The following is an 18,057-nucleotide window of genomic DNA, read 5'->3' on the forward strand; positions in this document are numbered from 1 at the left end:
TCAGCTTTCGTCTCAGAAGCTGAGCCGGCGTCATCAGCAGTGGGTGTCCGCTGTATGTTACAGCGGACACCCCGATCTATCGCCAGGATCCGGAGCTAGCTCCGATTCCTGGCATTAACCCCTTCGATGCAGCGATCCATTGTGATCGCTGCATCCTAGAGGTTTGTAGCAAATCGGCAGCCTTGCCACACGATGGCAAGGCTGGCGACTGCTACCATGGCAACAGGAGCTCTAAGTATGGACTCATGTCTGCCATTACGTAAGCTGATTAGGCCCCGCCCAGAGGCGGAGCCTGATCGGCTTGCTGTCAGTGAACAACTGACAGTTCTAATACATTGCGCTACATAGGTAGTGCAATGTATTACAACATCAAACAAACTGTTGGACCTTCAAGTCCCCTAGTGGGACTAAAGAAAAGTGTAAAAAAAAGTGTCAAAGTAAAAATAAAAGTTGTAAAAAATACAATAAAAGTTTCAAATAATAACACAAAACACAATCCCCCTTTTTCCCTTATCAAGTCATTTATTATTGAAAAAAATAATAAAGCCATACATATTTGGTATCGCTGCGACCGTAACGACCTGAACTATAAAAATATTATGTTATTTATTCCGCACAGTGAACGCCGTAAAAAAAATAACTAAAAAATACTGACAATTGCTATTTTTTGGTCACTTTGTCTTCCAAAAATTGAAATAAAAAGTGATCAAAAAGTCGCATGTACCTAAAAATGGTACCTAATAAAAACTATAACTCGTCTCGCTAAAAACAATCCCTCATACAGCTCCGTCGACAAATTTAAAACCGTTATGGCTCTCACAACTTGGCGACAGAAAAAATCCATTCTCTTTTCAAAAGTTATTTTATTGTGCAAAAAGTTGTAAAACATAAAAAGTGCTATAAATTAGGTATCACCGGAATCGGACTGACCTGCAGAATAAAGGTAACATGTAATTTATAACACGTGGCGAACGCTGTATAAAAAGAACTAAAAAAATATGCCAGAATTGCTGTTTTTTTGGTCACCTTGCCTCCCAAAAAAAAAGGATAACAAGTGATCAAAAAGTCGCGTGTACCCCAAAATGGTACCTATAAAAACTACAGCTCGTCACACAAAAAAAACAGCCCTCATACCACTAGGTCTATGAAAAAATAAAATTAGTCAAGGCACCAATAAGCCAGGAAATAAAAATATGCAGTTGTGCCGGCCCGAGGGGAACGTTTCTTCTGTTTCAAGTGGCGAATTATCAAGGCCCCTAAAATTAGGGATCCAGGAAGGGGAGGGCCCAAACATATCTGCTGGAAGTGAGGGTGCCCGTATAATACCAGGACAACACTTTCCCAGCAAAATTCCCCAAACTTCAAAGGTGCGGAGTGCGGACCAAAAGGGGGATAAGTAAAGACCATTTATTAGTGCAGAAAGGATTGTGTCACAGCATAACACACATCTATGGATTATTTTATTGTTTTTTTTTTACCCCACTATACCACCTGACTATGCCCCTTATATACTCCGCCCGCCTTACATGTGCCCCCACATTATAAACGGAAATACCAGTAAGACTCCAAACTAAACTACTACAAGCAAAATCCACGCTCCAAAAGCCAAATGGCTCTACCTCCCTTCTGAAACCTACAGTGTGCCCAAACAGCAGTTTACTTCCACATATATGGCATCGCCATACCCGGGAGAACCCTTTTAACAATTTTTGGGGTGTGCGTCTCCAGTGGCACAAGCTGGGCGCCACATATTGGCATATCTATTGAAAAACCATTTTCACTCTGCAACATCACGTGCACACCAATTTCTGCCAATCACCTGTGGGGTTAATATGCTCACTACACCCCTAGGTGAATACCTTGAGGGGTGTAGTTTCCAAAATGGGGTCACTTCTGGGGGGGATCCACTGTTTTGGTCCCACAGGGACTTTGCAAATGCGACATAGCGCCCAGAAACCAATCCAGCAAAATCTGTACTCCAAAAGCCAAATGGCGCTCCTTCCCTTCTGTGCCCTACTCTGTGCCTAAACAGCAGTTTATGACCACATATGTGGTATTGTCATACACAGGAGAAGTTGCTTTACAAGTGTTGGGGTGCTCTTTTACATTTATTTGTTGAGAATATGAAAAATTTTCAGCTAAAACTACGTCTTATTGAAGAAAAAGGTATTTTTTTTTATTTTCACTGCCCAATTCTAATAAAATCTATGAAACACCTGTGGGATCAAAATGCTCACTACACCCCTAGATGGATTCCTCAAGGGGTGTAGTTTCGTGAATCGAGTCACTTTTGGGGAGTTTCCACTGTACTGGTACCTTAGGAGCTTTGCAAAAGTGACATGGTGTCAAGAAACCAATCCAGCAAAATCTGTGCTCCAAAAGCCAAATGGCACTCCTTCTTCTCTTCTGATCCTTGCCGTGTGCCCAAACAGCAGTTTATAACCACAAATGGGGTATTTCCGTACTCCAGAGAAGTTTGCTTTACAAATGTTGGGGTTCTTTTATTCCTTTATTTGTTGAGAAAATGAAAAATGTTGAGCTAAAGCTACGTCTTATTGGAAAAAAAGGATTTTTTTTATCTTCACTGCCCAATTCTAATAAAATCTATGAAACCCCTGTGGGTTCAAAATGCTCACTACACCCCTAGATGGATTCTTCAAGGGGTGTAGTTTCCTAAATGGAGTCACTTTTTTGGTGTTTTCACTGTTTTGGTCCCTTAGGGGCTTTGCAAATGCGACGTGGTCTCCGCAAACCATTCCTGCTAAATTTGAGCTCCAACAGCCAAATGGTGCTCTTTCCCTTCTAAGCTCCGCCGTGTGTCCAAAAAGCCGTTTATGACCACATGCGGGGTATTGTTTTAGTCGGGAGAAATTGCTTTACAAAAGTGGTGGTGCATTTTCTCCTTTTTAGTCCTTGTGGAAATTAGAAAAAATTAGCTAAACCTACATTTTCTTTGAAAGAATGTAGATTTTCATTTTCACGGCCTATTCCAATAATTTCTGCAAAAAACCTGCGGGGTCAAAATGCTCACTATACCCCTAGATAATTTCCTCAAGGGGTATAGTTTCCAAAATGGTGTCACTTTTGGGGGATTTCCACTGTTTTGGTGCCGCAAGAGCCTTTCAGACCCGACATGGAGCCTAAAATATTTTCTAATAAAAAGGAGGCCCCAAAATCCTCTAGGTTCTCCTTTGCTTCTGAGGCAGGTGCTTCAGTCCATTACCGCACTAGGGCCACATGTGGGGTATTTCTAAAAACTGCAGAATCTGGGCAATAGATATTGAGTAGCGTTTCTCTGGTAAAACTTTCTGTGTTACAAAAAAAATAGATGAAAAATGAATTTCTGCAAAAAAAAAAAGAAATTTGAACATTTCACATCTACTTTGCCTTAATTCCTGTGAAACATCTAAAGGGTTAAGAAACTTTCTAAATGCTGTTTTGAATACTTTGAGGGGTGAAGTTTTTAAAATGGGGTGACTTATCGAGGGTTTCTAATATATAAGGCCCTAAAATCCACTTCACATCTGAACTGGCCCCTGTAAAAATAGCCTTTTGACATTTTCTTGAAAATGTGAGAAATTGCTGCTAAAGTTCTAAGCCTTGTGATGTCATAGAAAAATAAAAGGATGTTCAAAAAACGATGCCAATCTAAAGTACGGTAGACATATGGGTGATGTTAATTAGCAACAATTTTGTGTGGTATTACTATCTGTCTTACAAGCTGATACATATACATTTAGAAAAATGCAAATTTTTGCAATTTTTCGCTACATTTTGGTGTTTTTCACAATTAAATACTTAATGTATCGAGCAAATTTTGCCAGTAACATAAAGTCCAATGTGGAACGAGAAAACAATCTCAGAATCGCTTGGATAGGTAAAAGCATTCCTGAAGGCCAAAACAGGCTGTGTCTTGAAGGGGTTAAACCAGTATATATGCAGGACTATAATAAGTGTATGGGAGGGGTGGATTTGTCAGGCCAGGTGCTGCAGCCATACAGCGCCCTTCGCAAAACTCCGGCGTGGTATAAAAAACTTGCACTGCACCTCAGCAAAGTAGCCCTTTATACCTAATTTTTGGACTGTAAGACGGACCTGACCATACGAGGCACCCAGGTTTTACACCACAGAAAAGAATGAAAAAAAAGCCCTAATTTTTTTTTTTTTTTTTCTTTTTTTATATTTTCATCAATTGAGCTGTATGAGGGCTATTTTTTGCGGGACGAGCTGTAGTTTATTTTTTACCTTGTGTTTGTGGAAAAATGGGAAAAGGGGTGTGTGTTTTTTTTTTTTACACTCCTGAAAATGTAACTAACGTTTTATTTTTTTCTTCACACACTTTTAGTTCCCCTAGGGGACTTGAACCAGTGACCACTTGATTGCATGTGGCATTACTGAAACAGCGTAACTCGCTGAGCTACGCTGTTTCCCTAACTCCCATAATATTGAATTGCCGTTACGGAAGCAGCGTAGCATGCGAGCTACACTGTTTCCGTAACTACTGTTCAGTTCTATAGGAGTTACGGAAACAGCGTAGCTCAAGTCCTAGAGTTGCGACCTGCATCTATCTGACATTTATGACACATCCCGTGGAACTGCAATAGGCTTGAGAAAGGTCCTATTACAGGACTGAAACGTTGCACTGTCTTATGTTCCCTGAATAAACGACAATTTTTTTTATCACCTATTGGAGTGCTGCAAGATCTGTTTTTGAAGAGAGAGAGAGATATTTCAGTCAACCTCAAGAAAAATGCAACGTTTCAGTTCTGCCATTGGACCTTTCTCAAGCATAGTGATAAAGGTTTGTGGCGACATATATACAAGTGTTACACTGGCATCATCAGCCTCGTTATAAATAATTAAACCAATACATAACGTATAAAGCAATATATAAACTAATAGGTTAAGGTACCAAAAAAAAGATAAAATTGATACATGCAGTCGACTCTGCTATTGATTCAGTCGTTAAAACGGAAACCTGCCAGAATGGTGACGAACGGAAACTATTAGCAATGTTTCCGTCACCATTGATATCAATGGTGACTGAAACGGAAGCTGTGGTTTCACTTTCCGTTGCGGGGTTCACCCAACGGAAACCTCCGACGGAAAGCGAACGGTGATGTGAACAGGCCCTAATACATACGTTGTGTGTGACACATGCCTGGCAACATTGATGTAGATGTAAACAAACAAAGTGTTTTATGCGTTACTATAAGAAACTGTTACATTCTTATCACTTGTCTCTCTCTTTCAGGTCCCAAGACTGTTTTTTTCTGGGCTCCAATAATGAAATGGGTAATTCTTTAAAAAAATTCTTAATCTTCCAAGTGTTTTATATTAAAGGTAGTCAATGTTTTAGAAATCGTTGCCACGATGGGATGTCCTTAGCAGTTTAGGTAGGTGCTACATGTCAGAAATATTAGCTCCTATGTGTAGAATTTTTTTTCCCTTCCCTTTTCTCATCCCTTGGTTGAACTTGATGGACATGTAATTTTTTTTTTTTTTTTTTTTTTAACCGTACTAACTATGTAATGTAACATCCACATCATTGCCAAACTAAGATGTTAGTTTAATCCGTTAGTGACCGCCAATACGCCTTTTCACGGCGGCCACTAATGGGCTTTGTTCTGATGCATAAGCCTTTTTACGGCACTGCATCAGAATAAATAAACAGAGCAGGGAGCTGTCAAATCTCCCTGCGCTCAGCTGCCAGATGTAGCTAAGGGCTGGGGGCGTCCCTGCTCGAATGTGTGAGATCGATATCTGTATCGATCTCAACCGTTTAACCAGTCAGATGCGGCGCTCAATAGCATGCACCGCATCTGAATGGTTTTGGAGAGATAAGATCACGAGTGTCTGTCTCTGATGGCAGCCTGTAGTGAATGCCTGCTAGGTCATGCCAGTGGCATGTCCTAGCAGATGCCTGTCCGTTTTAAACGGACAGGCAGTAATACACTGCAATACAAAAGTATTGCAGTGTATTATAATAGCGACCGGATGATCGCTTATTAAAGTCCCCTAGTGGGACTAGTAAAAAAGTTTTAGTAAAGTTATTTAAAAAAAAAAAATGAAAACCCCACTTTTTCACCTTACAAACTGCTTTACTATTAAAAAACTAAATAAAGGAAAGTTACGCATATCTAGTATCGCCACGTCCGTAACGACCCCAACTATACAGCTATTACATTATTTAACCCGCACGGTGAACGCCGTAAAAAATTAAATAAACTATGGAAAAATTGCTGTTTTCTGTGACTCCTGACTTAAAAAATGTATAAAAAGTGATCAAAAAGTCGCATCTACTCCAAAATGGTACCGATTAAAAACTACAAGTCTTCCCGGAAAAAAAAAAAAAAGCCCTCATACAAATGCATCAGCGGAACAATAAAAAAGTTATGGCTCTTCAAAAATGGAGACACAAAAACAAATAGTTTTGGAAAAAAAAGCGTTTTTACTGTGTAAAAGTAATAGGAATACAAAATCTATACAAATTTGGTATCGTTGCAATCATAACAACCCGCTGAATAAAGTTGTCATTTATACCACACTGTAAAGGACGTAGATTTAGGACGCAAAATAGAGTGGCAAAATTTCGGGGTTTTCTTCTATTCCCCCCCCCCCCCCCCCCCCAAAAAAAAGATTTAATAAAAGGTAATCAATAAATATGTACCTCAAAATGGTGCTATTAAAAAATACAACTTGTCCCGCAAAAAAAAGACCTTCTACAGCTATGTAGACGCAAAAATAAAAAAGTTATAGCTCTTGGAATGCGAAGATGGAAAAACTTAAACACCTTGGTCATTAAGTTTAAAATAGGCTGGTCATTAAGGGGTTAAAGTTTATAGTAGAATAGAAGAATGCCAACATACATAGCGTTTTTGGGGGTCAGAGGCGATTTTTAGCAATACGCATCTTTCTCTAGTTATGAGGCTCTATAATTGATCTTAAAATATGCCAAGAAAAATGCATGTGCAAATTTACACTGAATAAAATATTCCACTTAATACACATAAAAAAATAAAAATAAATTTAAACCCCCTTCCCGCTGCAGCCACTTTTGACCTTCCTGATGGAGCCTCTTTTTCAAATCAGACTTGTCAATTTATTTGGTAATAACGTTGGAACGCTTTTACCTATCCAAGCGATTTTGAGGTTTTCTCGTGACACATTGGACTTTGTTAGCTGGTTGCCGACACAGGACGAGAATGCTCATCCTGAGCGGCGAGTACTTTGCCCATTAGGACGAACATTCTCGTCCTGTGTGACAGCCGTCTGTGCGCGCGATCGAGAGCGGCGCTACAGCTGTAATACACAGCCACGGCCCGCTCTGACAGCGGAGAGGAGAGAAACAGCTTCTCTCCGCCGTTAACCCCTTTGAACGCCGAGATGAAAGCTGATCGCGGCTTTCAAGGAGAGGGGACTGCACTTTGATCGCGTCACAGAAGAGAACTGTGACGCGATCAAAGCCCACAACTCGTATGGCCAGACAGCCCAGGGTCCATTGAAGGGCCCCAGGGCTGTCTGAACTTATTTCCTGTTAGGGCATACTGAGGTATGCCCAAACAACTGCCTGTGTACAATCAGTACACAGGCTATTGTACTGGCATATAGATCTATGCCAGTACATTACAGCTACAAAATAAAAATGATAAATCCCTTTATGGATTAAAAAATTAATGATAAATAAAAAGTAAAAAAAAATACACATTTTTTTTATAATAAATAAACTTTTTAAAATATAAGTCCCAAAACATGAAATAATATAGACCTATTTGGTATCGCCATGACCGTAACAACCTGTACAACAAATGTATAACATTATTTATGATCGGTGTATGGTGTAAAAAATATAATATTTTAACTGCTGCGGAATTATTATTTTTTTTTTCTTTTCTGCATTTTCGCCAAAATAAAAATTTATATAAATTAAACGATAATGTATTTGTACCAAAAAATGGTACCTACATAAAGTACAACTCGTCCCACAAAAAACAAAGTCTCATACATCTATGTCGTACATAAAATGAAAGTTATGAGCGTCAGGATTCAAAGAGGGAAATCTAAAAACATTGTTCGGTCCTCAAGGCCAAAATTGGCCGTGTCCTTCAGGGGTTAGTGGTAACATTTGGACGATTCATTCAGTATTTAATTGTGAAAAACACCAAAATGTAGCATTTTTATAAATTAAATGTATCTGCTTGTAAGACCGTTATACATGCAAAATGAACATTTAGACATGTCTACTTTAGATTGGCATCGTTTTTTTTTGAACATCCTTTTATTTTTCTAGGTCTTTGCAATGCTTATAAAATTATACATTTCTCACATTTTCAAGAAAATTTTAAGGCTGTTTTTTTCTTTTGGCTTTGAGGGGCCCATGGGTTTACAAACCCCCCCTAAATCACCCCAATTTAAAACCTGCTCCCTCAAAGTATTCAAAACAGCATTTAAAGTATTTTAACCATTTAGGCATTTTACAAGAATTAATGCACAGAAGAGATGAAATTTACTCATTTTTATTATTTTATTTTTTGTTGCAGAAATTCATTTTCAATCAATTTTTTTTTTCTTCCCTGTAACACAAGGTTTTACCAGAGAAATACAACTAAAAATGTATTACCCAGATTCTGCAGTTTTTAGAAATATTCCACATGTAGCCTTAGTGTGCTACTGGACTGATACACAGGCCTCAGAAGCAAAAGAGGACCTAGAGGATTTTGGGGCCTTCTTTTTATTAGATTATACTTTAGGCACCATGTCCGGTTTGAAGAGGTCTTGTGGTACCAAAGCAAAGGAAACTCCCAAATACCCCATTTTAAACTACACCCACAAGGATTTTATCTAGGTTTGTAGTGAGCATTTTGACCTTACAGGTGATTCATAGGGCTGTGAAAAAAAAAATAAATTCCCCAGTAAAACGTAGAATTATTTAATTTTCATAAGGATAAAAGAAGACTAAGCATCTACATTTGTAAAACAATTTCTCCTGAATACAACAATACCCCATATGTGGTCATAAACTGCTGTTTGGACACACCGTAGGGCTCAGAAGGGAAAGAGCGCCATTTGGCTTTCAGAATGGTTTCCGGGTGTCGTTTCGCATTTGCTGAGCCCCTGTAGTACTAGTACAGTGGAAACACCCCAAAAGTGACTCCATTTGGGAAACTACACCCCTCAAAGAATCATTTAGATCAACATTTTTCATTTTCACAAGGAATAAGGAAGAAATGGCACCCCAACATTGGTAAAGCAATGTCTCCTGAGTACGGGAGACCTTTATTTTACTGTGTTAACTGTGTGGGATAAATTACATAATAATTTTTCTAGTTTGGGTCATTACGGATGCGGCGATAACAAACATTTATGTATATATTTTTTTAATTTTCTTTCATTTTTCAAATAGGCTTATGGAAAAAAGGAAATTTTTGTTTATTTTTTAACTTGAAATGTTTATTTTATTTTTACAAAATTTATATAAACTTTTTTTTTTACTTTTTTTTTTTTTCCCCGCTAGGGGACTCTTGAAGGCCTGTAACATTGATCACTATTTTAATACGTCATTCTTCATACATGTATTAGAGCTGTCCGTTAAACACTGACCACAAGCCTATGAAGACCCACTGGTGGTTGGGTCCTTATAGGCTTCCGTATTAAGGCAGACACAGGCCGTTTTTAGGTCTCCGGTTGCTGTACTAACCATTGGTGCCGGTCGGCTAAAAAAACAAACAGATGCTGTGGTCTCTATTGATCGCAGCATCTGAGGGGTTACTTAGCCGGATTGGAGACTAACTCAGGTCCTGGCCGTTACAGCAGTGTGTCAGCTGTAATATAGAGCTGACACCTGGTGGTGATGGCGCAGGCTCTGCTTCTGAGCCCACACCATCACCGCGACGTAACTGTACTGCGGTTTACAGGAATCCCTTCACGACGGCGTTGTGGATATATAGACGCCGCATGTCGGGAAGTGGTTAAAAATGCTTGAAACGGATACATAGTAGTTACATACATATTTGCATATGTTAAGATATACCGGTCCACAAAGTTTAACCTTTCTCAATCAATTACACATGATTCATAGCTTGATTAACCCCTTCCTGCTCCTTGATGTACTATTCCGTCACGATGAGTGCATCGTTGGCGCTCATTGACTGAATAGAACGTCACGGGAGGAACCGCCATTCCGGCCCCCCTCCTGACGCATACAGGAGCTGTGACAACTGCTGTCTCGTACAGTGGTTACCACAGCTCCTTCAGCAGGGACTGATCGCGGTGGTTCCTGCTGATTAACCAGTTAGAAGCCGCGTTAAATAGTGATGGTGACTACTTAGGGGTTAAAACACCATCGACGTCCAGCAACTTTTTTTTTTTTGTTACATTTTTTTAAATAATAAACTATACATAATTGGTATTACCGCTTTCGTAACGGCCTGAACTACAAACTTATTTTGTTTATCCCGCGTGGTGAACGCCGTAAAAGTAAATAAAACTTACTAGGATCACAATTTTTTGTTCACTTCACCTCCCAAAAAATGGAATAAAAAGAGATCAAAAAGTCGATAGAATCTACAGTTCGTTACGCAAAAAAACAAGCCATCACACGGCTTACTCAATGGAAAAATAAAAAAGTTATCGCTCTTAGAATATGGCAACACAAAGTAAATAAATTTTTTTATAAAAAATATTTTATTATGCAAACACCAGAAGACCTAAAAAAAAAACAGAACTATAAACATATGGTATCGTTGTAATCGTATCGCCCCGCAGAATAAAGTCAATGTGTGGCAAAACGCCATGACCACTACGTCTGAATAATCCCTTCAGATGAGACCCTCATGATTTTTAGCTATGAAAAAAAACCGCATTGAATTTGTACCAGACACCTTTGTTCACAGGCTCTGCCCTCGATCATTGTGTGCAGCTGCCTCCACTCCGTCCTGCAGCCGCATCTCGTGCGCGCCAAATGTGTCACGTGACGTCCCCAGTTTCCCGCGTTGTCGTGTCCTCACAGGAGTCGGGTGAGCGGCCTCAGTTTTGGGGACACATTGTGTGGAGTTTGAGGTACAGCGGGGGCTCCGCGTCTCCCTCCACTGCCGGTGAATGTCATATCACTACAGGACACGGTCTTGACGGTGAATTCCGGAGGAAAGGATTACTAGGTAGTAGTGGTTACCCCGAGTGCAGTAGTCCTCTATATATCGTCTCGCTGAGGGTTGTAGTACCTCAGGTGCAGAGCTGCTCCTCTATTAAATAGACACGTCGTCTATATCGTGTGAAACTACAACTCGCAGCATGTGGCCGCACTACCAATAACTGGTATATAATATATACATAAAATACCTGCAACTCTCGTATAAAGATACATAACTGGAATATAAAACATATATAATATAACGAATATAAAACACAATATAACTGGAATATAAAACATCGATACCAAATTTGCATGAATCAGAAGTCCCCGCTCCTCATCCACCACTTCGTAGTTTAGTCTAGGAGCACTGGCTAAGGACTTTTATTTCCTAAAGGGAATACATTTTTTTTTGATCATGTGATCATAGTGTTAAGGATATTTAATGGTGCTTCCAAAAACATTGGGTCCGTTGTCACCAGTATTCCACCCGTACTTACGGACCCGTTTTCTCTGCACTAATCGTCAGCCCCTTCTCCCTATCAGTGCTGGAAAGAGAGAAGGGGCAACCCTTTCAGACACGGTTTCCGCAGCGATTGAAAGTAAAAAGTTCATACGTACTGTTGTCTTGGTGACGCGTCCCTCTTGACATCTAGTCCGACCTCCCTGGATGACGCGGCAGTCCATGTGAGAAAATAGGCCGTGTGAACATACCCTAACTTTCAGCTGCATTGCTGGGTCTCTAAAGTAACCCATTAATGTAGCACTAGCCGCCAGGGAGGTTCTTACAGTCTTAAAAGATCAGTGGCACAACTCGTATGTTTTGCTTCTCCCTCAAAACAAAAATATATACATCAGAGACTAATAAAACAACTTTTATAACACGGCAGGCTTACAGCGGCGCAGTTCTATGTATGATAGTATACCTAAATAATGAAGTCACCAAATAATGGTCATATACCATCTCTACACAGTGTAAAATTAATACACTACAGTTGTATCCCATGACTCACAGGAGACGTCTTCTCCAATTTCCCTTTTCTTCTCTATCCAGGCCAGACAGCCATGACTTCTTCCAGCTATAACTTGTCTCTTTACACAAACTACAAATTATGCTGCTAGCCCCAATAGCCCTCTTAGTGCCCCCTCCACCTTAATAGTGGCCCCATTTGTTCCCCAAACTGTACTTGTGCCCCCTTTTGTGCCCTACAAAATAATAGTGCCCCCACCTCAAAGTAATAGTGACCCACCACAAAATCATAATGCCTTTTTTGGGCCTTATATAGTAATAATACCAACTTTTTTGCCCCCACAAAAGGGATTGCTGCCCCCTATGTCCTCCTACACAGGATAAATTCCACCTGGGCAGTTGATAATTTTATTAATTGCAAGATATTTAAAATGTTTTTCCCAGAATCATAAATTATCACCTATCCACAGTATATTTGATAATTTTCTTATTGGTGGATGCGATTGTGAGACCAGGGGTCCAAAACCCTCAGATCCTCCTCACTGCACCCCTGCAGTAAAGAGGAGCTTGAATGGAGCGGCTGTTGAGCATACGCCCGCCGCTCTATTCACTGTCTATGACAATGACGTAAACAGCCGAGCGCTGTACTCTGCTATTTCTGACATTCTCACAGACTTTGAATGGAGCAGTAGAGTTCATGCACGACCGCTGCTCCATTCAATGTCCTGCTTACAGTGAGGAGGAATGGGGGGTCCGGGACCCCAGTTCTCACGATTGGTGGGGGTCCCAGCGATAACAAAATGATCACTTATCCTACAGATAGGTGGTAATTTACGATTCTGGCAAAAAACTTAAGAAAATGCCCCTGTTACTAGATATTATCTATAACACCTGTAGGAGTAGCCTCTTTTTATTATCTATAGCTTCCTAATGGACACTGGCATAGCAGAGCTGTGTGCTTCACATTACAGCACAGCTCCAGACCTCCAGTAATGTGCAATCATGACCCACAGTAACCTCTAGCCCCCTTATCAGTTTCTTCCCGATAACTGGAGCTGTCCTGTAATGAATTATGACACTCAGTAACCTCTGTTATCAGTGTCCTGTCTGCGCTGCTCTCACTGCTGAATCCTCCCGTTCTGTCCTCTATTTGCAGGATAGAAATAACAGAGAGAAACAGCAAAGATCAAACAGTATAGGAAAAAAAACACTAAAGAATGACAATGTAATTATGAGTGATGCCCGTCCTGCACTCGCATAGATGTGGGGGAAACGAGCTGCCATGAGACATGAGCTTCTCCTTAGACAGCGTGCGGCAGTGTGTGTATCTAGACTCCTCCTCCCCGGTCTCCTCCAATCCAGTGCCGCAGAGCACAAGAATGGAGGGGGATTACACACGCAGCACCTGCGCTGTGTAAAGATTTATCGAAGTGTGGCGAGGGGGGCCTGCGGGCCCCCCAGGCTTAGGGGCCCGGTCGCAAGTGCTGATTGTGGAGGTGGCGGAGAGAGACGTGCTTGTTGCTACTCAGGGCTCGAGATATACACTGCTGTGAGCGCACATGGAGTCTGATGCAGAGGAGACGGGAGATGAAGATCCTGGGCCCTCTGAGCTGGTCATGGCGGCCATGGTGCAGACCACGATGATCCCTGAACCTATGCTGGCAGATGTGTTTTCGGTGGTAAGCCAATGTAATAGTACGCCTGCTAAACTTACCTGCCAGATAGGGGGGGATAAAGGAAGACCTTTCCATAATATGACATGATCTCCAAAAAGTCTCGGAACGAACAACGGCGGTGGAAGGCCGCATAAGTGAAATTGAGGAAAGGTTGTTACTGATGAGAGGAGACCTAAATAAGAATTCTGTGGCTATCATGAACTTGCTGGCTAAAGAGGATGATTTAGAAAACCGCTTGCGGCGGAACAATGTACCAATAGTTGGCGTAACAAAAAAGTGGAAGGGCCTAATCCTGATTCTTTCTTTGAGAAATGGCTACTAGAGGTGTTTGGGAAGGAGGTCCTGACTCCCTTGTATGTGGTAGAAAGAGCACACAGAGTGCCTACCCGGCCTGAACTACCTGGTCGTCCGCCTAGGCCGGTACTAGTGAAATTATTGCATTCTAAGGACATAGATATTATTCTTTGTTAAGCCAGAGAAAGACAAGATGTCTGTGTTAACGGGGTGAAAATATCCTTCTACCCAGACTTTTCCGCCGAAGATCAGAAAAAGCGGTTTACATTTCTGGACATTAAAAAGCGCCTGAGGATTCTTCGGGTTCAATATTCCATGTTATATCCTGCTAAACTGGGTGGTGGCATTGGGATCAGTTACATTTTTTGATACCTCTCAGGATTCCCTAAGGTGGCTTGATAGCCATGAAGGTCGGATTCGTCAGGACCAAAGACCGGAAGAGCTGTAAGAGTTCTCCAGTGGAGCCTATGAAGCTATGCTGAGTTTTATAGATATATTTGTGCACATCTCCTGGTGCAGACCATGATATCTGATATGTACTCATTGGGATATGTTATACTCTTCTTTCACTGTTAAGTTAGGTATAACTTGGGGAATACTGTAAGTAATAATGTGTTTAATTACTTATGTGTATCTTGGATAATGAAAAGATGTCTGCTATTGTTGTAACAAATGGGTGGCGGGAAGGAGAAAATGGAAGGTTTAAATGCGGAGTTGGATAGTCGGATGTGTCTTGACCTGCGGTAGGTTGGTTTTACTACTTGAGTCACTTGGCACTGATGGTGGAACTTCTGCCATTGGCCCTGACCCTTCTAGAAGGGTAGGATTACAAAACTGTTGGGTATTATTGTTGGGGGGACGACGACCTACTGCAGCTCTATGCTCTCATTTGGACCTCCGGCGAGGTTTGGGAAAGACAGCCTGTGGATTCTTATTGATCATAATGCTTTCAAATGGGAGGTAAGAAACTTCCTGTCCTGGAATGTTTGGGGTATGGGGGAGGCTACCAAAAGACATGCTATATATGAATATCTGAAGCAACATTCCCCTGGAGTGGTGGGTTTGCATGAGACTCGCTCAACTAGAGATGCGGTTCATCTTTTACGTAAAGTATGGATCAAACATGACTTTCACTCTTTCCACTCCATGTATTTGAGAGGGGTGAGCCTATTGATGCAACGAAATGTACCTTTTCACGGTTATTCTTGGTTTAATGATGATGAGGGGAGATATGTGGGCTTACATTGTAAACTGTTCCATCGGGATTGCATAGTTGTTGTCGTGTATGTTCCTCCCCCAAACTCCAGTGTTCCAATGAATAAAAGTCTTGGAAAAATTGGTCGGTTGGCCTGATGATCCGACCATACTACTGGGCGACTTTAATAATGTTATAAATGTAGAGATGGATCGACTTCCAGCTGGAGTGGGGAGGGAGGTTCAGGACTAACACAATTTGGAAAATATATACAGGAAATAGGGTTTCATGATATAAGGCGGGGCAAATGGCCAACTACGGGCCAGTATTCCTGTGTCTTCTACTTTATTGCTCGTTATCACGAATTGACCTGATTTTATACAATAATCTGGGCCTTATGCGTGTAGAGGGAATTGAATACTTATCCAGATCTGTTTCGGACCACTCACCCATTTTACTGAGGATTAAGGTTCTTTCCGAAGTCGGACATGGGAGATGTGGTTGGCGACTGAACCCGTTCTGGGTCCGGTTAATTGAAACGGATAAGATTATCCTGCTCATACAGGAGTACTTTGAATTTAATACTGATACGGTCCCGGTAGATGTCCTGTGGGACGCCATGAAGGCCTTTTTGAGAGGGCTATATATTCGTGAGATGACGTTTTGTTAAAAATAAAACTAGACAGTTGGGGGTTGAGATGACGCAGAGAGTGATGTCCACTGAGGAACTACACATTAGTGAGAATACCGCAGACACAAAGGTGAATTGGAAGAGCGCTAAAAGAGTATGGTTTGGAACAAGCTGCAAATAAGAGGTTATTTCTGGAACACTAGTACTATGAGGGTGAGACTACTGGTAGACTTTTGGCCAATATAGCGAGACCGCAGAGGGGGTCGACTTTTATACACCAACTGAAAGATGAGGGGGGTGCCTGGTTACTGAGACGAGTGACATTCTGCAGGTGCTGAGAACATTTTATATATCTCTGTATAGCTCTAGGGTGGATTATGCGACAGACCTATTAATGGAATATTTAGAAGGGATCCCATGGGTAACTTTAGGTGCGAAAGATAGGGATATGTTGGATGGTCCTCCTGACTATTGAGGAGTTACAACAGCCGGTACGGTCAACGGCGAATGATAAGGCATCGGGGTTGGATAGTTTGCCCACAGAAATATACAACACTTATGGAGAAGAACTGCTCCCACGCCTGCCGAGTGTGTTTCAGGATGGGTTGAATAGAGGGAGACTGCCTCGTACGATGTCTGAAGCAGCGATTTGTAGTGCTCCCTAAGGAAGGAAAGGATCTGGAGCAACCTGATTCGTATCAACCTATTTCCTAATTGACGACTGACATTAAGATCTTGGTGAAAGTACTTGCCTGTAGATTGGTTAGGGTGGTTACATCTATTTCTTCGGACCAACCTGGCTTCATGCCTTCCAAATCCACGGCAACTAATTTGCGCAGGGTGTTCTTAAATATCCAGGCGACCCTAGAGGGCCCCATTCTAGAGCTGTCCTATCCCTAGTTGCCGCGAAGGCGTTTTATAGTGTGAAGTGGGGGTACCTGTGGGCGGTGTTGGAGCTGTTCGGGTTTGGGCAGGATTTTATAAAATGGGTACAGCTCTTATACGGAGACCCGGTTGCAAAAATATGGGCTAATGGTGTATTGTCTGAGCCGTCCGTCCCCCCCCCCCCCCCCCCCCCCTGGCGAGAGGGACCCATTGTCTCGGCTGTTGTTCGCTTTGGCGACAGAACCATTTTTTAGAGTATTGTGAGGCATCACCCAAATATAATAGGTTTTGCGTATGGAGCTGTGGTGGAACGTATAGCGTTATATGCGGATGCTATGTTATTATTTGTAGGGAATGTTGGAGTCGATCCCCCTAGATTATAGACACTCTGGAGAGGTTTGGGAGGTTTTCGGGATTGTTGATTAACTGGACCAAATCGGTCCTGATGCCACTGACTTCATTGGTGCTACCGGAAAGGGTGCGGGGGGTGGACATTCAATGTGTGAAAGAATTCAAATATTTGGGAATTAAGGTATTGGCTAATGGGAAGTATTTCATTAATCTTAATGTACAACCCCTGCTAGATAAAATTAAAACTAGAGTACAAATTTGGCCTAAATTGCTTCTGTCTGCCTTAGGATGTGCAAATCTAATAAAAATGGTACTTCTGCCCCAGATTTTATACTTCATCCACAATGCTCCGGTGTGGATACAAAATATTAGTTTAGGAGGATGCATAATTTGTTCAGAGACCTGGTTTGGAAAATGGGGGGGGGGGGGGGGGGGCAAATTTAAACTAGAGAAATTACAGATGCCTAAGGGACAAGGGGGGCTTGTATTACCAAATACTTGGATTTATTATTTGGTGGCTTAAATGCCACTTTCGGGGGTGGAAATGTAGGGACAGATGGGATTCTAGTGGAAAGTGGTTGTACTATCTGGGACACCTAATGGGTATGATGGAGACACTGGAATCTCATGAATACAAACGGGAGGCTCGGGGTAAATCGACTTTGTTGCTTATGCATAAAATTTGGTGGGAAAGTAGACTATTTCTCAGGATTGAAGGCTGCTCGAAATACATGCCCATATGGAATAATCCTTATCTATGGGAATTTAATATACTTGAAGATTTTCAAGGTTGGGAACAGAAAGGGGTGCAATATGTAGATCATTTGTATAAAGATGGCAATTTAAAATCCTTTCAACAATTTGGTATTTGATACTTTGGTATTCCTAATAGATCATTTTACCAATATTTACAGTTAAGACATGCGG

The 18,057-nt window shown here is 41.3% G+C and overlaps 1 protein-coding gene across 1 annotated transcript in view; it reads left to right on the forward strand.

Annotated features, from left to right (window-relative positions):
* MPC2 (mitochondrial pyruvate carrier 2) overlaps positions 1-18,057 on the forward strand; it is a 102,196-nt gene that overhangs the window by 16,967 nt on the left and 67,172 nt on the right. The window contains exon 2 of the mRNA XM_075850636.1: positions 5,255-5,295. Within this exon, the coding sequence (XP_075706751.1) occupies positions 5,255-5,295 (41 nt within the window). The remainder of the gene's footprint in view (positions 1-5,254; positions 5,296-18,057) is intronic.

This window comes from Rhinoderma darwinii, chromosome 2 (assembly GCF_050947455.1).
Source record: "Rhinoderma darwinii isolate aRhiDar2 chromosome 2, aRhiDar2.hap1, whole genome shotgun sequence".
Lineage (NCBI taxonomy): Eukaryota > Metazoa > Chordata > Amphibia > Anura > Rhinodermatidae > Rhinoderma > Rhinoderma darwinii.